The 23,330-nt window shown below is 31.4% G+C and overlaps 1 protein-coding gene across 8 annotated transcripts in view; it reads left to right on the forward strand.

The window, feature by feature from the left end:
* The window catches only part of LOC118198052 (twitchin-like), a 480,648-nt gene that overhangs the window by 433,242 nt on the left and 24,076 nt on the right, over positions 1–23,330 (forward strand). For all 8 annotated transcript variants that reach the window (XM_085825414.1, XM_085825418.1, XM_085825417.1 and 5 more), the window contains 11 exons: positions 1,350–1,382; positions 1,489–1,554; positions 3,568–3,661; positions 4,963–5,166; positions 5,385–5,526; positions 5,756–5,955; positions 8,711–8,863; positions 12,541–12,590; positions 12,691–12,764; positions 13,008–13,113; positions 23,204–23,321. In XM_085825414.1, the coding sequence (XP_085681540.1) occupies positions 1,350–1,382; positions 1,489–1,554; positions 3,568–3,661; positions 4,963–5,166; positions 5,385–5,526; positions 5,756–5,955; positions 8,711–8,863; positions 12,541–12,590; positions 12,691–12,764; positions 13,008–13,113; positions 23,204–23,321 (1,240 nt within the window). The remainder of the gene's footprint in view (positions 1–1,349; positions 1,383–1,488; positions 1,555–3,567; positions 3,662–4,962; positions 5,167–5,384; positions 5,527–5,755; positions 5,956–8,710; positions 8,864–12,540; positions 12,591–12,690; positions 12,765–13,007; positions 13,114–23,203; positions 23,322–23,330) is intronic.

Here is a 23,330-nt window from a genome sequence, read left to right on the forward strand (position 1 = left end):
TAGTGTGTAATAAATCTCCTTTTGCTGGGAAGTTTACCAGTTGCATACATAATGCATCTACAAAGTTCTAGGACATTCATAGCAATTCGAGATTGTGAGAAAAACAAAAATGTTTACTTTCTATCCTTCTAACTTACGTTTCTTCTAACGGCTTTTCCAGAGCTTCTCTATAATTTCATAAAATTCATTGTTGGAACTTTGTTTCATCCTCTCGTTGCGTTTCTGAAAACGATGGTCTCAAAAGACGCTTTTAAGATGAAATTTCTCATCCGGGAATGGCAGTTTTCTCGCAAACGTTCACCCTGTGGAATAATAATCACACTTTCTATTAAAAACAACTGATGAAAGACAGATAGTTGACTTCTTTAACAAAACGCTACTGTTTCTAAAATGCAATCTTTAAATCCTTAACAGTGTATATTAACAGCATAAAGTTAAACAAAAAATTATTTTAAAGTTGTTTATCTAAGTAGAAAGTGTTTTAAGCGAAATTGTGTTGAGATGCTTTGGTAATCACATTCACTAATTAGCATTTGTAATCCTAAAACCTTGTAGATGCACTGCGTATATGCTTCTTTCCGTTGACAGCAAAGTATTTATTAATGGCCGTAATCTCAGGTCTTCATTAAAATTAAAGCATGGCAGCTGCAAATTAACTTGATTCTAATTTGGGAATTCCTTTTATAAAATTCTTCAGACCATATTCATAAGTTAATAATATTCACAACTTCATTCATTTATAAGTACAGAAACTAAAAGGAGCTATAATACCATTACCTATAATCTTTTATGCATTACTTTTGCTAAAATATTATATTCTATTATGTTTGTTGAATTCGCCTGGCCGTCATCAGTAATGTAAGCATGGATGGCTTAAATAGTAGGGATTTTAATTAGCTACGCAGTTAATGGTATCTGGCATTTTCATTAGTTATCTAAACCAATGATTTATTTATTGGTTATGATTTATTTATTGGTTTTATTCAGATATTTAAACTGAACTAATTTTTTTCTTCTTAAAGAAAAGAGTGGAAATAAAAATGTTAACTTATATAACACACTAATTTAGGAAAATATGTAAAACTTCCTTCCGCTTTTGTTTAATATTTCTGTTTTAAAACTAGTTAAATAGTTTTCTGGTTCTTTCTAGTTTACTTCTTTCAGGACTAGTTTAATATTTCTGTATTTAAATTTGTTGCGTTATACTCTACATGTGATCCGAAAACACTGCAAATTAATTAATGCTCTATACATATTCCCTATAAAACCTCCTTTGAAAGTAATTAATGAAGTTATATATATATATCTGAAATAGACACTAAATTATTCATTTTTTTTCCTAATTGCAGCATCAAAGAAAGAGAAGGCGCAGCGAAAGCAAGGTAAATTATTATAATTTTTTTAATAAAATTTAATTAACTGAAAGTAAACTTTGCACTCCGAGCTAGTGTGAGGATTTCATTTTAATTTTTATAATTTCATTTTTAGTCGACGCACAAGGAAGGAAAATACGTGGAAGATCTGAAGGAACTATAACCAATTATGACCAGTTTGGTAAGATAACTTTTCATGATGGAAGTATTATTTCAGTTTACTTATGAGTATTCCGCAAATTAAGCATACTGTGCATGAAAATTAATCATTAAAATCATTTACGATTTTAAATTTAAATTTTAAGGGATTGCGTAAAAAAGGTTAATTCTATTAGATATTAATGCTACGCTTTATTCCCATTTATTTCTCATGCTATAATGCAGTAAAAGTTTAAAATTCGTTAGAATAGATCTAACTTTCTTTACTTGTAAACATCGTTAAATGATTGATTTTGAATGCGGCATAATAGTCTGTGCCGCAAGAATGAGTCATAGAGCACTGGAACACTTACTGTTTTTTCAGAGCTACAGCGTCAAACATTTATCATGAGTAGTGTACAGAGATATTTTCATACACTTAATTGAAAGAAAGAACTGGACACATGCCATTAATATAGACGCTTTCGTTTGTTTTCGCGAACAAAGCAACGAGCAGGCGTGCTGAAGTGCTTAAAATTCGTATAAAATTCAATGTAAACCAAACACATGAAGTTTCCATGCGCATTTCTAGTCATTATTATGCTTCGTAAGATTTCTTAACCAAAAAGGTATCGTGTCTCGTTGCTTACACAATTTGCTTATCGTTTGAGAGCCCAAAGGCTGGAATAAGGTTTAAGAAATCGGATTAAAACAGTAAAATTACTCTGGTCTCTACATCAATAGTATAAGTAGAGACAGTTAAATTAGTCCGATTTAAACAATGTTGTTAATGTTTCCTTTTATGTTGGGCTGATGGATACAGAAAGTGTGAAGCAAGCTCACTTTGCAGACAGAAGTCATGAAACCTTTCTGTCTGCAAAGTGTTATTTAAGCTATAAGTGCAGTCTGTGATTTTCGCTAAACTTGTATATCCATTTGAAGTAGTGGTTGACAGATAGGAGGCTGCGAAGATATTTTTGCAGATAACTTGCCTCTCTTTACGAATATGGAACACCCTGATAATGAAAGGATATTGCGACAACATAATACAACTAGTTATTAGTCTTAAATTGCCAGCATACTTCTCAAGTGAGTTTCCATTGCCTTTAACGTCGTGATTTATTCCTGTCATGTAAGGTCCTAGTACCATTAATGGAATGTGGTGGCAAAACGCTTAAACTGGTGAAACCAGAGATTCCAATATGATTCAACTATAGTCCACTCTACAGAGTTTGTGAATTGAACTCTTACAGAATTGATTCTCTTACAGAATCATAGTATTATGCCCCTTATTATAGTTCACTACAATGGACTCCGAACAACTAAACTTTTACCGTATAATTTTTGGTCGCTCAGTTTATAATCATAACTTCACATATTCAGAAGCTTAAAATTTAGAATAAAATTTAATTGAAGCAGCGAATCAATCAAAATTTGAAATCATCTTTTATCGTTAATTAAATGAAGCATGAATGTATTATTACAAATAAAAATTTTCTTGATAATTCATAAATTCTTTAATTTTTCAGTGTCTTGTGAATCAAATGATATTTTCTAAAGTTTTTACAAAAGCACTAATTGTAACGAATCTTTTAAAATACTTAGATAAAAAGTGTAATGGATTGGATTGGATTATTCAATTATGGCAAAGCACACGAGGGCTATCTGCCCTCTTGTGCATTGCCATAATTGAATGCGTATATTTTAATACTAATTTGAATTATGTGTGAAATAATTGTAAAACCTCTTTTGAATGCTTTCGATGGGGGAATGAATCTTTACATCCCATCTAAACGAATTTTTTTATGCCTTTTATAATAATTTACTAATATTTTATGAATATTAGTACCATAATGAACATTATATCTGAACAAATATGAAATTCATTCACTGCTGAAAACTAGATGATTACATAGATTATTAATACGGGATATATTTTTCCAACCTAAACCTTTTAGATTACAAAATTTAACTGAGAAAATTATCTAAATTTTTGCTCTGAAGACTGCCGAATTTTATTTGTTTTTAGTAAGTTCATTTGGATATTTTTTTGCAGTGTTCGATATTGATTCAAAATACATTCCCCAGCCTGTTGGCATCAAGACATCCAATATCTACGATTACTATGACATCCTTGAGGAAATCGGAGTGTAAGTATAATACGTTTGATTACTATTTGCCATTGCAATAGCATCTTTCTCTTTGAATGTATTAATTTTATTCTTGCACATAGGGTGATCATAAAAATATTTCCCCGATATATGAACCCCTAGCGGCCTATCCGCTCAACCAATCGGAATGAAATTTCAAGTATTGTTATCTGAAAGTATACGCTCTAGATTATGATGATTTCAAACAATAGAGCTCTCACTGTTATGGTTACAATGAAAATATTTCGAAATTTTTGAATCGCAACACCAACATTTTTGCTACTCAAATTGATCAGCGCATTAAAAACCATAAATGCTGTTGGAACGATACACGTATGACGAAAGTTGCCCACGTAAAACATTTGCGAAGAAGAGCATTGTAAAGAACCTGTGACAACACAGAGAGGAGAGGGAAAAAAACCTTTTATTGAAATTAGAACTTTTCAACGTGCCCTTCCAACGTTCCCAACGTTTTTTTTCGTAGACGCGGGATAGACGATAACGCATGCGGGAGATTCTCCACATCAATGACGAACTCAAATTCGCAGGAGGAATCTGTATAACTTCTTGTTTTTTGGCATCTTTTAATTTTAGCAAATCTTGTGGATTTGATGCGTACGCCTGAGATTTCAGATAACCCCAAAACCAGAAATCCGTTAGAATGAAGGCGGGGGATCGTGGTGGCCACAAAACTGCATATTTACGGGAAATGTCTCTGTCTTGAAACGTTGTACACACTGAAAGCTTGAAATTCCAATAGAAGTTTTTTCCCTTGTCCTCTCTCCTGTTGCCATTGGTCATTCACAATGCTTTACTTTCCAAATGTTTAATGTCGACAGTTTTCGTCATACGCCTATCATTTCAACGCCATTTATGGCCTTTGAATTCACTGATCAGTTTGCGTAAGAAAAAAGTGGGTGTTGTCATTCCAAAATTTAGAAATTTTTCCCGGTAATAGGAACCGTGAGAGCTCTATTGATTACATAATCACAATCTGGAACACATGCCTTCAAATAACAATATCTGGAATTTCATTTCTATTGGTCGTGCGTACAGGCCGTTAGGGGCTCCATATCGGAAAGCTTTTTTATGATTGCCCTGTATATCACTCAAGTAAAACTAAATCGAATAAGTAAATGATGATTTATTTAGAAATAATTTCATATATAAAAGTGATAAGAAGTTATTTGTTAGTAACAAAAAATTAAAGTTTTTTTTTTTTTTTTTTTTTTTTTTACTTGTTTGCTATATGTTTGTTTGTAACTAGTGAAAATATTTTTTTAATTGATTTCTGTGTACAGAGGAGCTTTCGGCGTTGTTCATCGATGTAGGGAGCGATCTTCTGGTCACGTATTTGCGGCGAAATTCATTCCCGTGTCTCATCCATTGGAGAAAACCATGATTAAGAGAGAAATTGATATCATGAACCAACTCCATCATCCAAAACTCATCCGGTTGCATGATGCATTTGAGGAAGATGACGAAATGATCCTCATCTACGAATTGTAAGTATTTTATGTAGTTTTAAATTCAGAAATTGAGATATTATATATGCTTTGCTGTGATGCTTTGTGTTGTTTTGAATTATTTCATTTAAAAAGTATCCAATATTATTCCTAATTTATTTTTATTAAAAAAATATACACATTTTGAAAATCATTAAGTGTCTCTGAATCATAAAATGAAGGTCTCGGAATCATAAAATAATTCGTGTTTCCTTCAGCATGTCTGGTGGTGAACTGTTTGAGCGCATAACATCCGACGGCTATACAATGTCTGAGGCTGAGGTCATAAATTACATGAGGCAAATATGTGAAGCTGTGAAACACATGCATGAGAAGAACATCATTCATCTTGATCTTAAGGTACGTAGCTTTTTACAGCTAATATGCCATACGTTTTAAAATTTGAATAAAATTTCTAGTTACTCATTGATATGCTTGACATGTGTTTAAATTAATCTCTCGATGTAAAGCTGTATTGAATAAAACATTATTCTGAAATTAACCTCTTATTTGAGGCAAGTATTAATTTTTACAATATATTAGCCCTAATATTATATAATTTTTACAATATATCGATTTCCACTTACAGCCAGAAAATATCATGTGTCAGACAAAAAATAGCACCAATATCAAAGTTATCGATTTTGGATTGGCTACGAAGTTGGACCCTAACGAACCGGTTAAGATTTCGACAGGAACTGCTGAATTTGCTGCACCAGAAATCGTAGAACGAGAACCAGTTGGCTTTTACACAGATATGTGGGCTGTTGGCGTATTAGCTTACGTCTTGTAAGTACTGTTTTCAGATCTTATTATACTACAGTAGACGCCGTTTAATGTGATCGTAGTTAATGTTAACAGCTGGAAGCTTGTTATTGAATTACCGAAGTTCAACCCGTTTGTATATAAAAACATGAAAAGTACATCGCTTATTAGGACCAATAATTAGTTTGGTATGATCCAAATATTACATAATAAGTTCTTAAACTGAAGTAAAGTTGCAAAATAAAAGATAAAGTCTCCAAATAAGTTTGAAATGCATTACAAAAATTTCCGAGTTACAGAAAAGTGTAGCCAAATAAGGGATTAAGTTGCCAAACATCTTAGTTTCCATTATAGTCAACATAAGTTTACAAACTTAGTTTCACTTACATTTTCAGTAACTCAATAGAATTTGAGGGTATCAGACACAGGTCTCTCTTCTTCAGGGGGGGGGGAAGGGCTGCAGACTCTTTTTCCATCCGAAAACATCATCACCAAACTTGCATTTTTTTTTTTTTTTTTTTTTTTTTCCTGATTTCGAATTTTAAATTGACAGATACTATTAAGTGTGAAATGACTTCGAAGTTTTAAGATTAGAGGTACAGCGTCCGTCAAATAATTTTCTGAAGCATTATGAATTGTTCATAAATGAGCTTATCCGCTGAATTTACGCACTGAACATTAAATACTTTAGAAAGAGTTCAGGATTTTTTTTTTTTTTTTTTGTTTTTGTTTTTGTTTTCCTAATTAAAATGCTGTGAAAGTTCCTTCTTATATGTTTCTAATTATATTTATATTAAATTAATTAAATTTCATTCCTATTTTGAAGGATATTTTTTCTCGTCTTTTAATGTTACAAAAATAGTTGCGAAAATGTGATCACCTTGAGCAGTGCCTACACACATTATCACATTAAGCGCACTTTTAAATTACTTAACTTTGGTGAGGATAATTTTCCGAAGATTTTAAAATTATTTCCTCTGTTAAAGAAATACAGAATGAGTTTCTTTTCCCTACTGAATAAAATAACATCTGATAAATTATTTACATATTTACAATGTTATCATTATAAGTGATTTTTTTTTATATTTCATTAAGATCGTCTGTATGATAATTTATTCCAGTGTCCGCAAGATGTCTGAAGAAATGTCTTGGAAAAGCTTCTTTTTGATCAAGTTTTTTTATAAATATTCGTTAAAGACTATATTATATGTTTTTCAAAGTAAATTATCAGCAAATTATTGTTAACTACAGATTGTTAACTACAGATAGTTTGAGTTGATTAGTTCCTATAATCTTCATACTGATCATTTACACTTAAGTTTCACCCTATATTAGCACATTTAGCAAAATTAATCAAAACTAATTTTAATTGAAATTTACGTAAGCTATATTTTATTCAGCGGAAAAATGTTCTATTAATCACTGCATACTCAATTCCCAGTCATTCCCAAGCTCAAAATGCAATTAAGCCATTAAGACTCATTCTTAATAATAATAATAATAATAATAATAATAATAATAATAATAATAATAATAATTGTATTTGTGTTTATTTATTTATACACACTTCTAAATTCCTAAAATAGAAAATGTATGATAAAATGAAAATCCGTGCTTGTATTTTTTATAAAAGAATATTGTTATGAAAGCTCACATTTAAAACTTGTTTTTCTTAGTTTTACACTGAAATCTAGAATAATCTTCTTTACAGTTTCAACACTGTAGATCAGAGAGTTCTATAAGCAGAAAGTTTAATTTACAACACATTTGTATGTCAAAAATTCTGGCCATTAATATATTTACCATACTTTTTAATAAGTTGAATACAAAAGGTTCTATACTTTTACATTCAGATTTCGCAGAGATATCCTTGAACAAATTTACTTATATAACATGACTTTCAGTGCCTATTACCGAGCAATATTCGAGAATTCTGTACCATATTTTAAGTATGAAATACAAAGCGAAATTTTCTCGTCAGCTATTTAATGATTCTGTACACAGACAAATAACAACCGTTATTAAATTTGTAGTTGATCTCGTAGAACTATTAAATGTGCATATTTTGGCGAATTTTGCATGTAAAATTTCAAGGAGGTTCCACGTTGTGTAGCTAACTTCTCTTTGCTGTTGAAAAAAGCATGTTAAATCTTCTACCAATTACAATTTTTACGGAAACCACACTAAAAGTTAGATTTTTATATATTATATTTATATATTGTAACTGTTTTTTCATAAAATGTTTTAGCTTATTTGAGAAGCTTTTGAAACCCCAAGTGTACAAATTTAATAAATATTTCATAAAATGAAACCTGTGGCCACACATTTCGTACGCCTGTATAAAAGATCGATTTACGGTAGAAAATGTAAACATAAAATAGAAATTCATTCAAGTCAAATATTTAAAACATTTTATAATCTTTCTATAAGCTATGAAATTCCATCAAAGCTTCAAAATCTTGCATTTCTGCAGAAATTTAAATTTGAAATTTTGTTTTATGATTTTTTAATTTTATTAAAGATTAATTATTATTAACAACAGTAAAACTCACTTAAAGAAAGAATGAAATCTGAATATTTTGATTCCTATATTTTCTATATGTTTTTCTCGCATTTATATTATTATATAGAGTTAAAAAAATAAATAAAATAGGCATTTTAAAGCACACATCGCAGTCGTCATTTTGTTAAGAATCATCTTCGTGGCGTCACTTCTTGAATTTTCGCATTGCAGTAAGTGAATAGTAGTTGCATTATTAAATTCTTTTTTCCTTTACAGACTGAGCGGTTTGTCTCCTTTCGCCGGAGTAAACGACATTGAAACGCTAAAGAACGTACGAGCATGTGACTGGGATTTCGATGAAGATGCCTTTGCTAACATTTCTGACCAAGGAAAGGATTTCATACGCAGATTATTGCAAAGGAGCAAAGAGTTAGTATTATTACAAAATTTTTAAATCGAGATAACATCCTATAGTATTAAGTGTATATGCATAAATGTAAATACATTAAAATCCTGCTTCATCAAAATATTGCTTAACCTTAACTTTAAAATATAGCTTACATAACCAAAAATCTTATGTAAACTAGTATTGACTCGGTAAAGCCGAAGATCAAACATTTTCAAATTTTTAAGGAAAATTTACATATTTTCGCATTCTTCAAAAATAGTTTACAAATTTACAACTTAAATACGTGTGTGGAAAAGTATAGTCTGTAACTTTGAAATAAGCACTAGATCATAGCAACCGTCTCCGTATTTACAATCGTAATGTTTGTCGTCATCCCCGCATAGAGGGAATTAGAAGACTTTAGCAAATTAGAAGATTCGACCTTTTTTTTTTCTGCAACAGTGGTTGCTATATGGTTATGAGTAATGGTCTGGGGCGAAGAAATGTCCTTGAAGTTCCCATACTAACATATCCAAACTGTAGTAATTTAATGTTTTAGCGCCTAAATACCTATCCTCATTAGAAAACAATGCAAATTAAAATTTGCTTTTACTTGATACTTTTCCTTAAGCTATCAGAAACGGAAGGATAAAACATTTTAGGCAATTATATACAAAATTTCTTGCAGCACATCTCAGATGAATTTGGCTATTCCGTGCGGATCCATCATCCAATCAAACCACCCCCAATCAAAATGAAGTTTTCAAAAATGAGCTATTTCTATGTTTTATAAAATAGAACATATAAAATATATTAATAAATTTAATAAAATATAAAATAACGGGTTATCCGAAGTAGCTTAGCTCCGATTCATTCGGATAAATAGGATTCTAATATATTTAGTTTCTATTAGTATTTTAAAAAAGGTACTTTTAATTTTAAGGGCAAAATTCTGGCTTCAAAATTTGGAAAATTATAATAGCGTGAAAAGTTTAAAAGTTAAAGTTATTCGTAAAGTAAAAGTTAAAGTTATTCGTTATTTACTTCTAATAATAAAATTTCGGTCTTTAAAAAAAGAAGAAAAAATATGAAACAATTTATTAATAGTTTTGTTTATAAATGAAGTATTTTTTTAAAATGCTGCGCAGTTTCTAATGGAATTAAAACAGAACAGCAATCCGAAATTTGAAATTGCCATTTTCTTTTGAATTTAAATATTGAAGGACTTCATAGAAAGTCATAATCCAATCTTACGTCGGTACTCATATAGTTTGAAATTTTAAAAATGGGTTCCATTGAAACAGAATTTAAAAATCTGATGTGTACACCACATGACTTCCTTGTATTGGAATATTAAATTATACGCATTTTTTCTTGCATTTCATTTAAACTTATTGAATTGAATTAAATCTACTTCGCGGACAGCGCATAAACCACAATAGAATAAATGCATTCTTTAAAATTCACTCTAGTATTTGTTTACCATAGCGACACTCTGGCGCTAGATTCACTTAACAGTATTAATAATTATATAACAGTTAACTTATATAATAATTTTATAACGGAAACCAAGTTAATATATAACAGTTAACTTGTATATTTCGTTCATATTATAACTCATAATGCACAAAATTTATATCATTTAAAGAATAGAATTATCTAATCGTTGCCACATGTTCTATTCAAATACTATAATAAAGCTAGAATGATGTATAAAGGAAATTAAGCAAACAAAACAAAAAAGAAACAGTTTTTCACAGACGATTGAGTATTTCTCATTTAATTAATTCAGTTCTCACTTCGCGAGAAGGCAAAAATACATAAAAACTCAAAATATCTATATTAAAAATCACGAAGTAAATCTTAAACGCTTATTTCCTCGAAAAAATTCCAGAAAGCATTAAGCATGATTTACATAATAAATGAAAGCGTTATCTTTGTTGTTGGGAAGCTAAGTTTCTCTAGATTGGCAACAAATCTACTAGTCTCCTGTTTCAAATGTAAACATCAATGGCCGCCATTAAAAAAGGCTTAGCGGCAATTAAACAACTTTAAAATTGCTGATAATTCTAAAAATATTGCACACAGATTTACTAAAGGCATAAAATTCTTAACCGGAAGATAAAAACAACATAATTCAATCATTTTTAAAGCAAAAAATGTACAATTTACCAACATATAAGAGTAAAGAAACTGAGATCACTGAGCCGGTTAACAGAGTGGATATATATATAAATATATTTATATACGTTTGGGTGCGGCCGATTGCAACCAAAATACGAGGTGCACATCTACATGTTATAGCAGTCCTATATACAAAATTTCAACGTTCTGAAGCTACTCGATTTTGAGTTATGCGAGATACGTACGTACGCACGCACGTACGTACATACGTTCGTACAGACGCCACGAAAAGTTCTCTTCAGAATTAATTTTAAAGCAATTTTATAATTTTTTTGAAGAAAAAGAGTATTTTATTCTGTCCTTACGTACAGATATCACGCAAAAACATCGTTCAATTGCATTCGATAGCGGTCAAAATGGATATTTTCGTTGAAATATGCTGCCTGAAACTTTTCGCGATTACAATACTTCCTTTTTACTTCGTACAAGGAAGTAAAAAACATTAATGAAGATAGATAATGCAAATTAGATAAATATGAGAAATACTTCAAATTTCAAATAACAGTCTTGAGTCTATAACTTTGCCCATTATGTAAATTTGTAACAAATATTTTTCTTAATAACAATACGCTTTCCCTGAATATGATTGAAATTATGGATAAAAATATCTGTAGTTCAAACTAATTAAAATATTTTAATGTTATTTAAATGATGAATGAAAATTTGTGAGAAGGTGTTTCGGCTGCAGAATTAAGCTAAACCACGAAAGATTTTCGAATTTTAAAGTAAATTGAACCACTTTGTATATCTGGATGGTTTCACTAACAAAATATGTAATCATTTTAGATTTTGTACTTTCTGTGTTAGTATTTCTCAACGCGCAATAAATTACATTTTTTACCAAATTAATACCTACTTAAAGCAATTAATATTTCTTAACTCTTCCCCAATTCTGATTAATATATGAAAGTATTTTAGAATCATTCTATTGCATATAATTTATTTTTTAAAGAAAAATAACGAATGCAAAAAAGAACAACAGTAGATAGTTTAATTACAAGTGAAAGTATAGTTTAAACTTACTTTCAGTAAGTAGATTAAACAGTAGATTAAATTTTCATTTACAAATGCAATACTTTGTTTAATTTTTTAATTTCAATAATTCAGTTTCGTGTAGAACAGTAATAATTTTGAGCATCCTCCTTTTCGAAATGCTTATTTTCATCATCCGAGCTTTGATCCATTGAAATACTACATCTAGACTCGTGCATTGTTTTTTATCATTTCAGATCCTAAAATGTGAAAGATTCAGAATTTTGTTTACAGAAGTGAACAAAAATAATTATTTTTAAGCAATGGGCAAAGTTATAGACTATATTTACCTCTTAATTTAACTTCTTGTCCATTCTTCATTAAATATTCGATATAAAGTCTTGTCTTCCGCAAGGCAAACTACGAATTTTAAAATTTCCATCGTGTCTCTATTATAAAGTTCATTTTGAAATAAACTCATCTTGACCCATTATTTATTTTAGAATCATCTATTATTTTTATTTATTGGAGAAACTAATTATGTATTCTCTTTATTTTTTAGCAAGCGTATGACAGCGCATGAGTGTCTTGAACATGCCTGGCTGAAGGCAAGTTTCTTTTATTTTCAGTCTTTTTTTCTTTCCATTAAAAAATTTAATTTATCTCTAGTTTCGTGTTCATTATTAATTACTTTTTGCTCTTGCTTAGGGAGAAATCGAGGCACCTACAACACCCATCGAAAGGAACAGGTACATCAAATTCAGGGACCGCATTCGTGCAAGATATGTAAGTTGCATTACTCCTTCAAATTTTAAAAAATACGTTTGCTTTTCAAAATACAATTTTATTTCATTATATCATCGTATTAGCTGTGTTTCAACTAAACTGAAAATTTTTTCATACCAAACAAAATTTAACGAAGAGTCATTTTTCTGAAGCCTAATACAAATGATGTTGCTTTTTGTTCTGTACAGTCATATTATTTGAAAGTGAATTTCAATGTAATAAACATCTAAATCTTCCTTTAAGGGAGATTATTGGTTCTCTTGTGTCATTCCTTTGGGTCACATCTCCAACTACAGTTGTTTACGAAAGCTGCAAGAAGAACGCTATAAAATCAGAGAATTTTACTTCGGTAAGTTATATTTTTATGCATTATTCAATAATATTTTATTATTTTTCTCTTGAAATAATTATTTGTGATACTTAGACTTCGTTATCATTAAAGCGTAAGAGTCATTAGAAATTTTTTAGGAATCTTGGAAAACTAACCAACCTTCATCAAGAATTGCAACTCGAGATCTTCCATTTGATCTAGGTAGAATGGCTTTATTTTTTTTCATTCTTACACTTATAAGGCGGCTGAAGAGGAAAGGTTAATCTAGTCGGCCACATCAAGACTGTGACGAGTTATTTTACGTCACATTTGGTCCAAGCACCATTGTAAAATCAAACAGTTTTCTCCAAATTGGACGCTTGCCCTGCCATTTGCCAAGATTAAAACCCAAGACCTCCTAACTACATATACATGTTGACCATTATTACGTCGAGTATCTAAGAGAGGGTTGTTTTGAATTTCTTACAACAATATCAAGTCGAAATTAATAGCTATGCATGTAGGAAATTCCACTTTTTCTAGACATTAACTACAAACTGCAAAATGTATATTCAAAGGTTATCTGTTTTTAAGATGAAAATCACCAATTATAATGTAGATTAGTAAGAAATTTTTTAAAAAATCAGGAATGAAATAAACAAATAATGCTTGCTATGAAACTAGTACTTTTTTTATATATTCCATAACTTTAAATCCAGTAAACATTTTGCAAAACTATCCAAAGAACAAATAAATTTACATGTTATAGTAAACACCGCTTAATTGTGATCACGTTTGTCTACGGCTATATTGATAACATAGTCGAAGAGCACCATTAAATTATGAGAAACAATATCCTTCAAAATAACAATGGACTAAATAATTTCATATAAATATAACCAGAATCATATAAATAGGAACTTACACAGCATTTTAATTATGAAAATACAAAAGTTTGTTTGTGAATTGCTTATAATGCATATGTTGATTTATGAATTATTCATAACGTTTCCGTATATGTATATTATATAACGCTTCTGTGATCGATACTACACCCGTAATCTTAATAATCAGAGAGCATCTTTCATTGGAAGCGAACTTGCCAATGTAGAATTTAAAACCAGGCAAAAAAAGCAACCTTAGTTTTGCGTAGCTGTGTTCAGAAAAAAAAATATTGCAAGCGTAAAAATGTTTGTAGAATTTGTGAATTTGTTTTTACTCCTGAAAAAGAGCATCGTGTGTGAAGAGCATTACTGTCGAAATTGATAGAGTTATTGATAAATCTATGTCAAACTAGATTATTATTTTTTCTACTTTGAAACGGTTGACCAAAATCGAAACCAAGCTGTTTATTAACTTGATTCCTAATTTGGCAGTTTTTATTATCAATTTTGAATTTATTCGTCGATTCAACTTCAGTTAAAAAAATGTGTCCAATAACATTTTGATCATATTAGTAGCGGAATTTTGGGTCACGATAAGCCATGTATTTTCTATGTTTTCGAATAGAAACGTGCAAACGGCAATTAGATAACAATATTCAAATGATAAGATTTGAACTGTGATCACAGTAAGCGGTAACATAAGCACATAAGCGTATATGGCACATAAGCAGTACTGTACCAAACTTCTCAAGCAGCCCAGCCATAGCTGCCTGAGAAGTTGTTTAGAAAAAGAAGTATAACTTGAAGTTATATTAATTTCAAGTTTTATTTTTTAATTTCTTTACGATAACGGTATTTATTAAAGCCGTTAAGCAAATCCGAAAAACAGTTATGAAGTCAAGCTTTTGTTTATTAATTTTTTGTATCATATTCACTTAAGTTTGTGTCATATTCACTTAACTTTTTGTGCCATATTCACATAATGCTTTAGGCCAAATGTTCCCAACAAGGAAGGTATCAGTTATCAAGCATTTTATTAATCCTCAGAAGGTCATTTTTGAGGATTGATGAAATTGTAGACGGGGCTAGTGGGGATCAAGTATCGATAACTGAATATGCAACGGCAGTTGACTGGCATTATCAAGATCCCACCGATTACAAAAATAATTTATCAGTAAAACTGATAATTGTTTATAGAAAAAAAACTCTATTACACAGCAAGGAAAGAAATCATATAAAGTAAATATGAAAGGAAAAATATATTGAAACTATTTAATATATTTTAAAAATCAGTAATATTTTTTAAACATAGGAATTTTTTATACAGTAAGAGCAATATAAGAAAATAAAAGAAAATAATATATAGGAACACAAGATAACAATCAAAATAACACGAAGTACGCAAAACTGAAATTAAAAACAAGAAGCAGGTTTAATATTTTTGAAAGAGGTGATTAAAAAATTAAATTAAGCGATTTTAAGCTAAATATTTTTAAATGTGTCAATGTATCAAACGCAACCATCACGTAAATTAAAATCGAACTTTTATGTAATAAGAATATGTTCTAATAATATTTTGTGCATCTCCAAGTCAGATAATGGTGGTTCAGTGGGTTCACAAATTTTAACACTTTTACATTTTTAACAATATTTTAATTACTATATACAGAGCGTATTCTTAGGCCGCCGCCTTCGACATGAACAAACTTTATTCTCTTACAACTAAGCGAGCAACAGCGCCCTCTAGCCTTTTTCTTCAAATTACACAATACTCCCCACCTGAACTCGGTGGAGAGTTCATCTTTCAATAATATATTCTAGAATATTCAATTAATATTTCGACAATAAATCCTGGAGAAATGGTTAAATATAACAAACATGCATACATAATTATAAGCACATAAAATTTTACAAAACATTAAATGATACCTATCAGCAAGGTCAGGAGAATCAAACCTAAAAATACAAAATACAAACATTAGTTAAGTTCCATATTATATAACAATTGTATAGGCCCTTTTAAGGTACCAGTAGGTGTTTTAATTATGCAAGATCTTATTTTACCATCTCTGCCTGGCATTAATTCCAAAATTTTACCTATTGTCCAAAGATTTCTGGGATGTTTGTCGTCATGAATCAAGACAATATCGTTGATTTTAAACTGAGATGCGTTAGAGTGTGGAGGACAAATATTGGCAGATCTCAGATTAAAAAGATACTCTGATCTCCAACGCTTCCAAAAATGATTTAAAATATCTTGATGGTATTTATATCGTTTAATAATTGAATTTCTTGATCCAATCAAATTATTTGATGTTATTTTATTAGCAGGCAGAGATAGCAATCGTCTACCAACCAGAGAATGAGAGGGTGTTAGTGGAGAAGGTTCATTGGGATCGGTAAACACGTAGGTAATTGGTCTACAATTAATCATTGCCTCGATTTCAATGAGCACTGTTTCAAGCTCTTTCACAGTAAGGGATGATCGACCAATAATTTTTCGCAAGCTGGATTTTATGGTTCGTACCATACGCTCCCAAAACCCTCCCCACCATGGACCCCTCTCAATAATAAATTTCCAATTTATGCCTCTAGCAGAAAATAATTCTTTCACAGAAGAGTCACTCAAAGTTTTAAAAATATGTTTTAGTTCTTTATCAGCTCTTTTAAAATCTTGGCATTATCGGAGTACACGGTGGTACACAGTCCTCGGCGAGCTAAAAATCTTCGGAAAGCTAGCAAAAAACTTTCAGTGCTGAGATCAGTTACTATCTCTATATGTAAGGCACGAGTGACCGCACACGTTAATAACAGCATGTAAACTTTACCTTGCCTGTCTTTCGTAAAAAATGGACCGGCGAAGTCCAACCCGGTCACAGCAAATGGAGGCGCCTCTTGGATTCTGTCTGGAGGAAGTGGAGCGATATCCTGTACCCCAGGACGAGCACTATATCGTTTGCATATCACACATTTGCTGATGATAGTCTTAACACGCTGTCTTCCCTTAATGATCCAATATTTGTCTCTGATCTGAGTTAGTGTCGAATTAACTCCAGCATGGAATACCCTTTCATGCGAGTCCATGATGATCAACTCGGTAAACTTGCATTTTGAGGGTAATAGAATAGAATGTTTTAAATTCTCGTGACAGTCTGCAAATTGAATGCGACCTTTCAACCGAAGAATTCCCTTCTCATCAAGCCTTGGATTAAGGGAGTAGATGGAAGAATCGAGAATTGATTTTTTATTTGATAACTTAATCACTTCCGCTTGATACGATTCTCGTTGCGTAATTTTTACCCAATAATGTTCAGCTGCTTTAATCTCAAAAGCACTTAAAGGTCCATTCCCTGTAGACCTTTTCCGAAGCCTCCCAATAAATCTAAATACATAGGCAGTAATTCGAAGTAATTTTCCTAAAGAACTGAATTTTTCTATATGCAAAATTGGGGATTCATTGTTAATTACAGGTGCAGTCAAAATAATACTTTTTCTTAACTCCAACGATTCTGAATTTGGTTTTAATTTCTTTTGTTTTGGAAAGTTTTCAGTAGGAAAACGTAACCAGTGTGGCCCATGCCACCACAGATCATTCTTAATTAGTGACTGAGCACTAATTCCTCGAGTTAGTAAATCGGAAGGATTTTGTTTTCCTTCGCAGTGGTTCCACAATTTTTTGTTGCATATACTCTGTATTTCTGTAACACGATAGGCGATAAATGGTTTCCAATTATTTGGCGAACCTTTAAGCCAAGTAATGGCGATTTCGGAATCACTCCAAAAATAAACATCCTCAATTAAATCACCAAACAATTTTTTCAAATATTTATACATTCGAGCAGCCACGAGTGCTGCCATTAACTCTAAACGAGGAAGCGTGATTGCTCTTAAAGGTGCAACTCTGCATTTCGACATGATAAAGGAAGTTTTAATTTTAGAATCACTCGTACAATATCTGAAATATGCGATGGCCCCATATGCTTTAGGACTAGCGTCCGAAAATAGGTGAAGGCTTATATTCATTGGATCGTCATCAAAGAAATTTCGCTGTATCGATATTTCAGTTAAATCATTAAGTTCCACCCGCCAAATGTTGAATTTGTCCTTAATCTTTGCAGGAAGGACCTCATCCCAGTCAGAACCGGAACACCAGATTTCTTGCATAATAATTTTCGCCCGAATAACAAAGGGTGCAATAAATCCAAATGGATCGTATATTTGGGCGATGCTTTGCAAAAGTTTCCTTTTTGTAGCAAAATCGTTTCCAGTAGAAAAGCCAATTAAATTTTTTAAATTTAACTTTATATCGTCTTCAATGGAATTCCAAATCATGCCTAAGAAATTCGATTCACTAGTTAATTTGTTGTCTGATTCCTTAATCCCATCTGAGACCCATAAATCGTTTAATGCTTTAGAATTAGTTCTTAATTTTCTGAAATTCATCCCAGCATCCTTAAATATGTTAACCGCATCTACAAATAACCGATATGCATCTTCAACCGTTCCTGCTCCAAAATATAGGTCGTCAACATAGACAGAAGAATTTAACATTTGGAAACTGTCCTGCATTTTATCTTTATATTTTCGAATGTGATATTTTATAGTGGCGGCCAAAATGAAAGGAGATATAGTAAAACCGAGAGCTACGCGACATATTTGCATAATCCTAAAGGAGTCATTATTTTCATTAAACCAAAGAAATTTTAGAAATTTTCTATCACCTTCAGCAATTCCTATCATCAAAAAGGCTTTTTCAACGTCTCCACAAAACGCTATCTTAAACTTACGAAAATTTAACATAATGTCTAGTATATTTGGATTTAGATTAGGTCCCGATTCAAGGCAGTCATTTAACGAATTCGTGTCCTCTGTCCTTGAACTAGCATCGTACACAATTCTTACCTTAGTAGTTTCACTAGGTCGTATCACTGCTCGGTGAGGCATAAAATATCCCAAATTTGTATCATTATTCGGACATTCATCAACAATTCCTTCTAATATCTGGTTCTCAATTATATTTTTATATTCCTGAAAAATCTCCGGAGTTTTATTTAGTTTATTGTGAAGGTTTGCGAATCGTTTCTTAGCTACCTCAAAATTATTTCCTAGATTATTCGGACTGTATTTCCAGATTAAATTTGCCTCATATCTTCCGTTTTTAAACTGCAAATTTCTTTCAAACTGGTCTACTATTTCGCAGTCAATATCGGAATAATCATCAGAATCATTAATTCCCATATGTTCTAATTCCCAAAAACCTCTTAAATCTTTCAACACAACAGTGTTTGTCATTACCGCTAAATTTTCAGAACAATTTTTGTTTGTTTTATTTTTCTCGATTCCTGCGGCAACCCAACCAAACACAGAACTGACTGCGTACAATCCTTCAGATATTTTAATTCTTTCAGAATAAACTACATTCCAGAATTCATCCCCCCAAGTAATATCTCAACATCTATGTTATTTTTTCTTGCGCAATCGGCGATCTGCAACCCCATATGCTCCATGAAGTCTGCAATTTGTTTACTAGGCACACTGGTGGACGCCGAGGAAATAACATCCGAGATCAAACATTCAATTTTTATTTTATTATTTTGTTTCCAATTCTGAATTTCGATTTCAACGACCGGATAGGAATGATTCATTGCCTTCGTCGCACCAAATGAATAAACAGAAAGTCTTTCATAACGGATTGGAGTAAGTTTTAAATGGTCGGCCAATTTTTTCGTTATAAAGGATCTGTGACTGCCTTGATCAAGAATTAATCTTTCCTCAGAATTCAAAGTCAGAGATTCAGTTTCATTTTTGGAATAACCTTGTTCCGACTTTTTGTTACAAGGGATTTATTAGTACAAATCGATTCATTGTGATACATACCGCCACATTTATTACATTTAGTTTTATTTCTGCACCTTTCTGATGTATGGAATTTTTTAAAACAAGAAAAGCAGCGGTTTTCGGATCTTAGTTTCTTTAATTTATCAGAAACATTCACTTCGCATTTAAATGACTCGTGCAAATTATCACAAAAGATGCATTTTCGGTTAACTGCAGTATGAAATGCAGCCGTGGGTGTATTTTTTACATATTTTCTAGTTTCATATTTTCACTGATCGACTCGCGGAGGTACAGGATTTTTCCTTTCGCTTAATACTAGATTTGAAACTTCCCTGCATTCTATTTCCGTTTTAATAAATTGTGTTAATTCCGAAACTTCAACTTTATCTTTCGATCCTCTTTGCCGATTAAATTCCAAAACTAAATCGTCCGGAATTAATTTTAATAATATTGGAATTAATAAATGTCCATATGAGCCAGAAGTTACTTCTAAAGTTTCCAAATTACGAATCGAAACTTCTAATTCGTCATATAATTTACGTAAAGCCTTTACGTTAGCAGAATTTTTAACGGCTTCTAAATTGAGAATTTTATTCATGAATGAATTAATGATCAGGTCTTTTCGACCATATCTGTCCTTTATTAATGCTACACAACTATCATAATTACTTTCTGTTAACTCAAAGCCTGACACAACATTCGAAGCTTGTCCCGTTAAGAATGTTTTTAAGTATACAAATTTTTGTATTTTTGAAAGCGTTTCGTTTTTATGTATTGTTTTTATGTATCGAATTTTCGAAACTATTCCAAAATTCATTCCATTTTTTGGGGTCTTCCCAAAATTTATCAATCATTAACTTTGGTAATTTCAGCGTACTACTCCCACTAGAACTGGAACTTACATGCAAAATTCCATTGCCACTAGACTGGTTTAAATCAGAACTTTGGGTATTCCTCGCTGGCGGTACTGCGGTAACCGCACCTAGAAACTGCTTAATTTGACTACAAGCAATTATACATTTGTCATTGTATTCTTCGCTTATACTACAATCTTCTTCAATTAAGTTAACATCAATTAACTCTTGTATTTCATCATCAAGCGTTCTCAAATTATTTTTCTTTTCGGTTAATAATTCAAACAATTCCCGTAGTTCTTTAATCGAATTTTCCTCCCCTTCAATTTTTAATTTATCTTCAATCACTTTAATTAACCTAGTAACAGACGATCTCAATGTGGAACGTTTACGTTTCAATCTATCTAACTTTTCTTCCATTTTATTTAATTTAAATATACCCACGACAGCAATAATAAATACTTAGTAATGTACTACAAATAATAACTAAATAATTAATTTAAGATTTCCCTACGTTTATTTGGAATTCCATTGTCCCTTGAATATGAAATATCCATTGAAATCGAAACACTTGGATCGAGCACCTAAAATCTTCACAAAGCCTTAATTCCTTACGCCGATGCACCATTTAATAATTTTTTGTGCACCTCCAAGTCAGATAATGGTGGTTCAGTGGGTTCACAAATTTTAACACTTTTACATTTTTAACAATATTTTAATTACTATATACAGAGCGTATTCTTAGGCCGCCGCCTTCGACATGAACAAACTTTATTCTCTTACAACTAAGCGAGCAACAGCGCCCTCTAGCCTTTTTCTTCAAATTACACAACATATGTAATTTTGTTTCTGAAACCTATTTATAACACAAACAATAATTAAACATAAGTCTAACAGACCATTTTTTTCGAAACTTTTGCTGATATTTTTAATCTAAATATTATCTTTAAGTTATTTATATGCAACTTTTTTCATTATGATTACGTTATATACTGTATATTATAGAGAAAACTTTAAGGGGTCGATGCAAGAAAAAGGTTGGGAATCCCTGCTTCAGGCTATTTTATACCAGAACATAAAATATGTAAATACTATCATACATACATCTTATAAGTTGTAGGGTCCAGGTGGGTTAACTTCTGTCTGGATACAGAAGTAGCAGGAAACTACACAGAAGAAGAGTTCAAACCCTTTATTAACTCTTTAAAATTTACAATGCGTCAACTCGACGCTAACAAACTTCGCCTGTACTTGGGCGGTAACTGAAAGTCGAATAATTGAAAATTAAAAGTTGAAATGTAAAACAAGTGCTAAACTAACATACAGGGCTCAGCGAGATCCCGAACTTCAACCTCTTCTAAACTAGTGGCAGTAAGGCAATACAATTAAGCCACTTGAAGCAGCAATAAGCAAACGTACCTATGGCAGAGACGGCAGCTAGAGCCTAACTCTCTCCTTTTCCTATCGAAACTCGGCTTTTAACTACTTCCTTCAACATATAAAATTTGCATGCGTTCACGCGCGCTACAACATTTAACTATTCTGGCACTGACAATTAGGGGAATAAAGGCTTATAGAAAAGTCTGAACTTAAAATTTAAAATGTTAGTTAAAATAAATATAAATCCCTCGAAAGTAATGATATAAGAAGAGGGGCAAATTGGCATTCTATTTCATCAGTCTAGGGTAACTTAATTACGAATCTGTAATGAAGTAGGCTCAGAATTCAGATTTCAGATATCCTCAGATCTGATAATAATGTCTCTCCCCAGGAAAATACACACTTAAGCCAAAGAGTTTTTTCTTTGCGATTTCTTTACTCCAGTTTCTTCTAAATTACTATATAATCAAATTAATTTTTAATACGATTGTGTAATATATTTAAAACTAGCATGCCCCCCCAAAAAAATCTGAAAGGTTTCAGATTTTAAAATACGTCCAAATGGGCGTTTTTTTAACGTTTTGTGTATTACGTTTATTTATTAAATATCATGTTCTTTGCACAACCATAAAATTCAGTTCAATAGCAATGTCGCAAAATAATTTTAAAATGAGCCTATCATTAGAATTTCCGATACACAGTACCGCGCGCTGGAGATAAAAAGGTTTTTTCCCCCCGTAGAGTGTTGCCATAGCTCGCTTTAAAATCCTTGAATTTATTAATAAAAAATTCGTTAAAGTTTTACAAAATATGAAATCGATAATAAAATAAATTACAAATTTCAAATTTGTTCTTCCACGTACCCATATTCGTAGGAGGATTACGTCATTCAAAATTTGATGGCTCTATGTACCGATGTTTTTTCACAATGCGAGAAATATACATACATTTATGCAGATTTTTCATTATTTAATTTCTTCAAATATAATGCAGGACTCTAACGTTTGGTGGCAACAGTTTGAAAAGTGAAACGGACATTTATAGTGATTCAACGCAAAATCGCAAAGCGAAAACAATAGTCCTTCAGGGAGAATGCCCCTTTGGACTAATAAATTAGTTTCAATAATTGTTGGGTTAAAAACACCTTTTTTTTTTTTTTTTTTTTTTTAATAGATCGCCGACAGGCGGCACCCAGGTTCGTAATTCGTCCTCAGAGCACTTTTGTTTACGAGGGACAAGCAGCCAAATTCTACTGCCGTATCATTGCAGCTTTTCCTGCAACTGTTTCATGGTAAGCAAA

The sequence above is a fragment of the Stegodyphus dumicola genome, chromosome 10, assembly GCF_044657685.1.
Source record: "Stegodyphus dumicola isolate Sdum_Otavi_A_Nest chromosome 10, ASM4465768v1".
NCBI classification, from domain to species: domain Eukaryota; kingdom Metazoa; phylum Arthropoda; class Arachnida; order Araneae; family Eresidae; genus Stegodyphus; species Stegodyphus dumicola.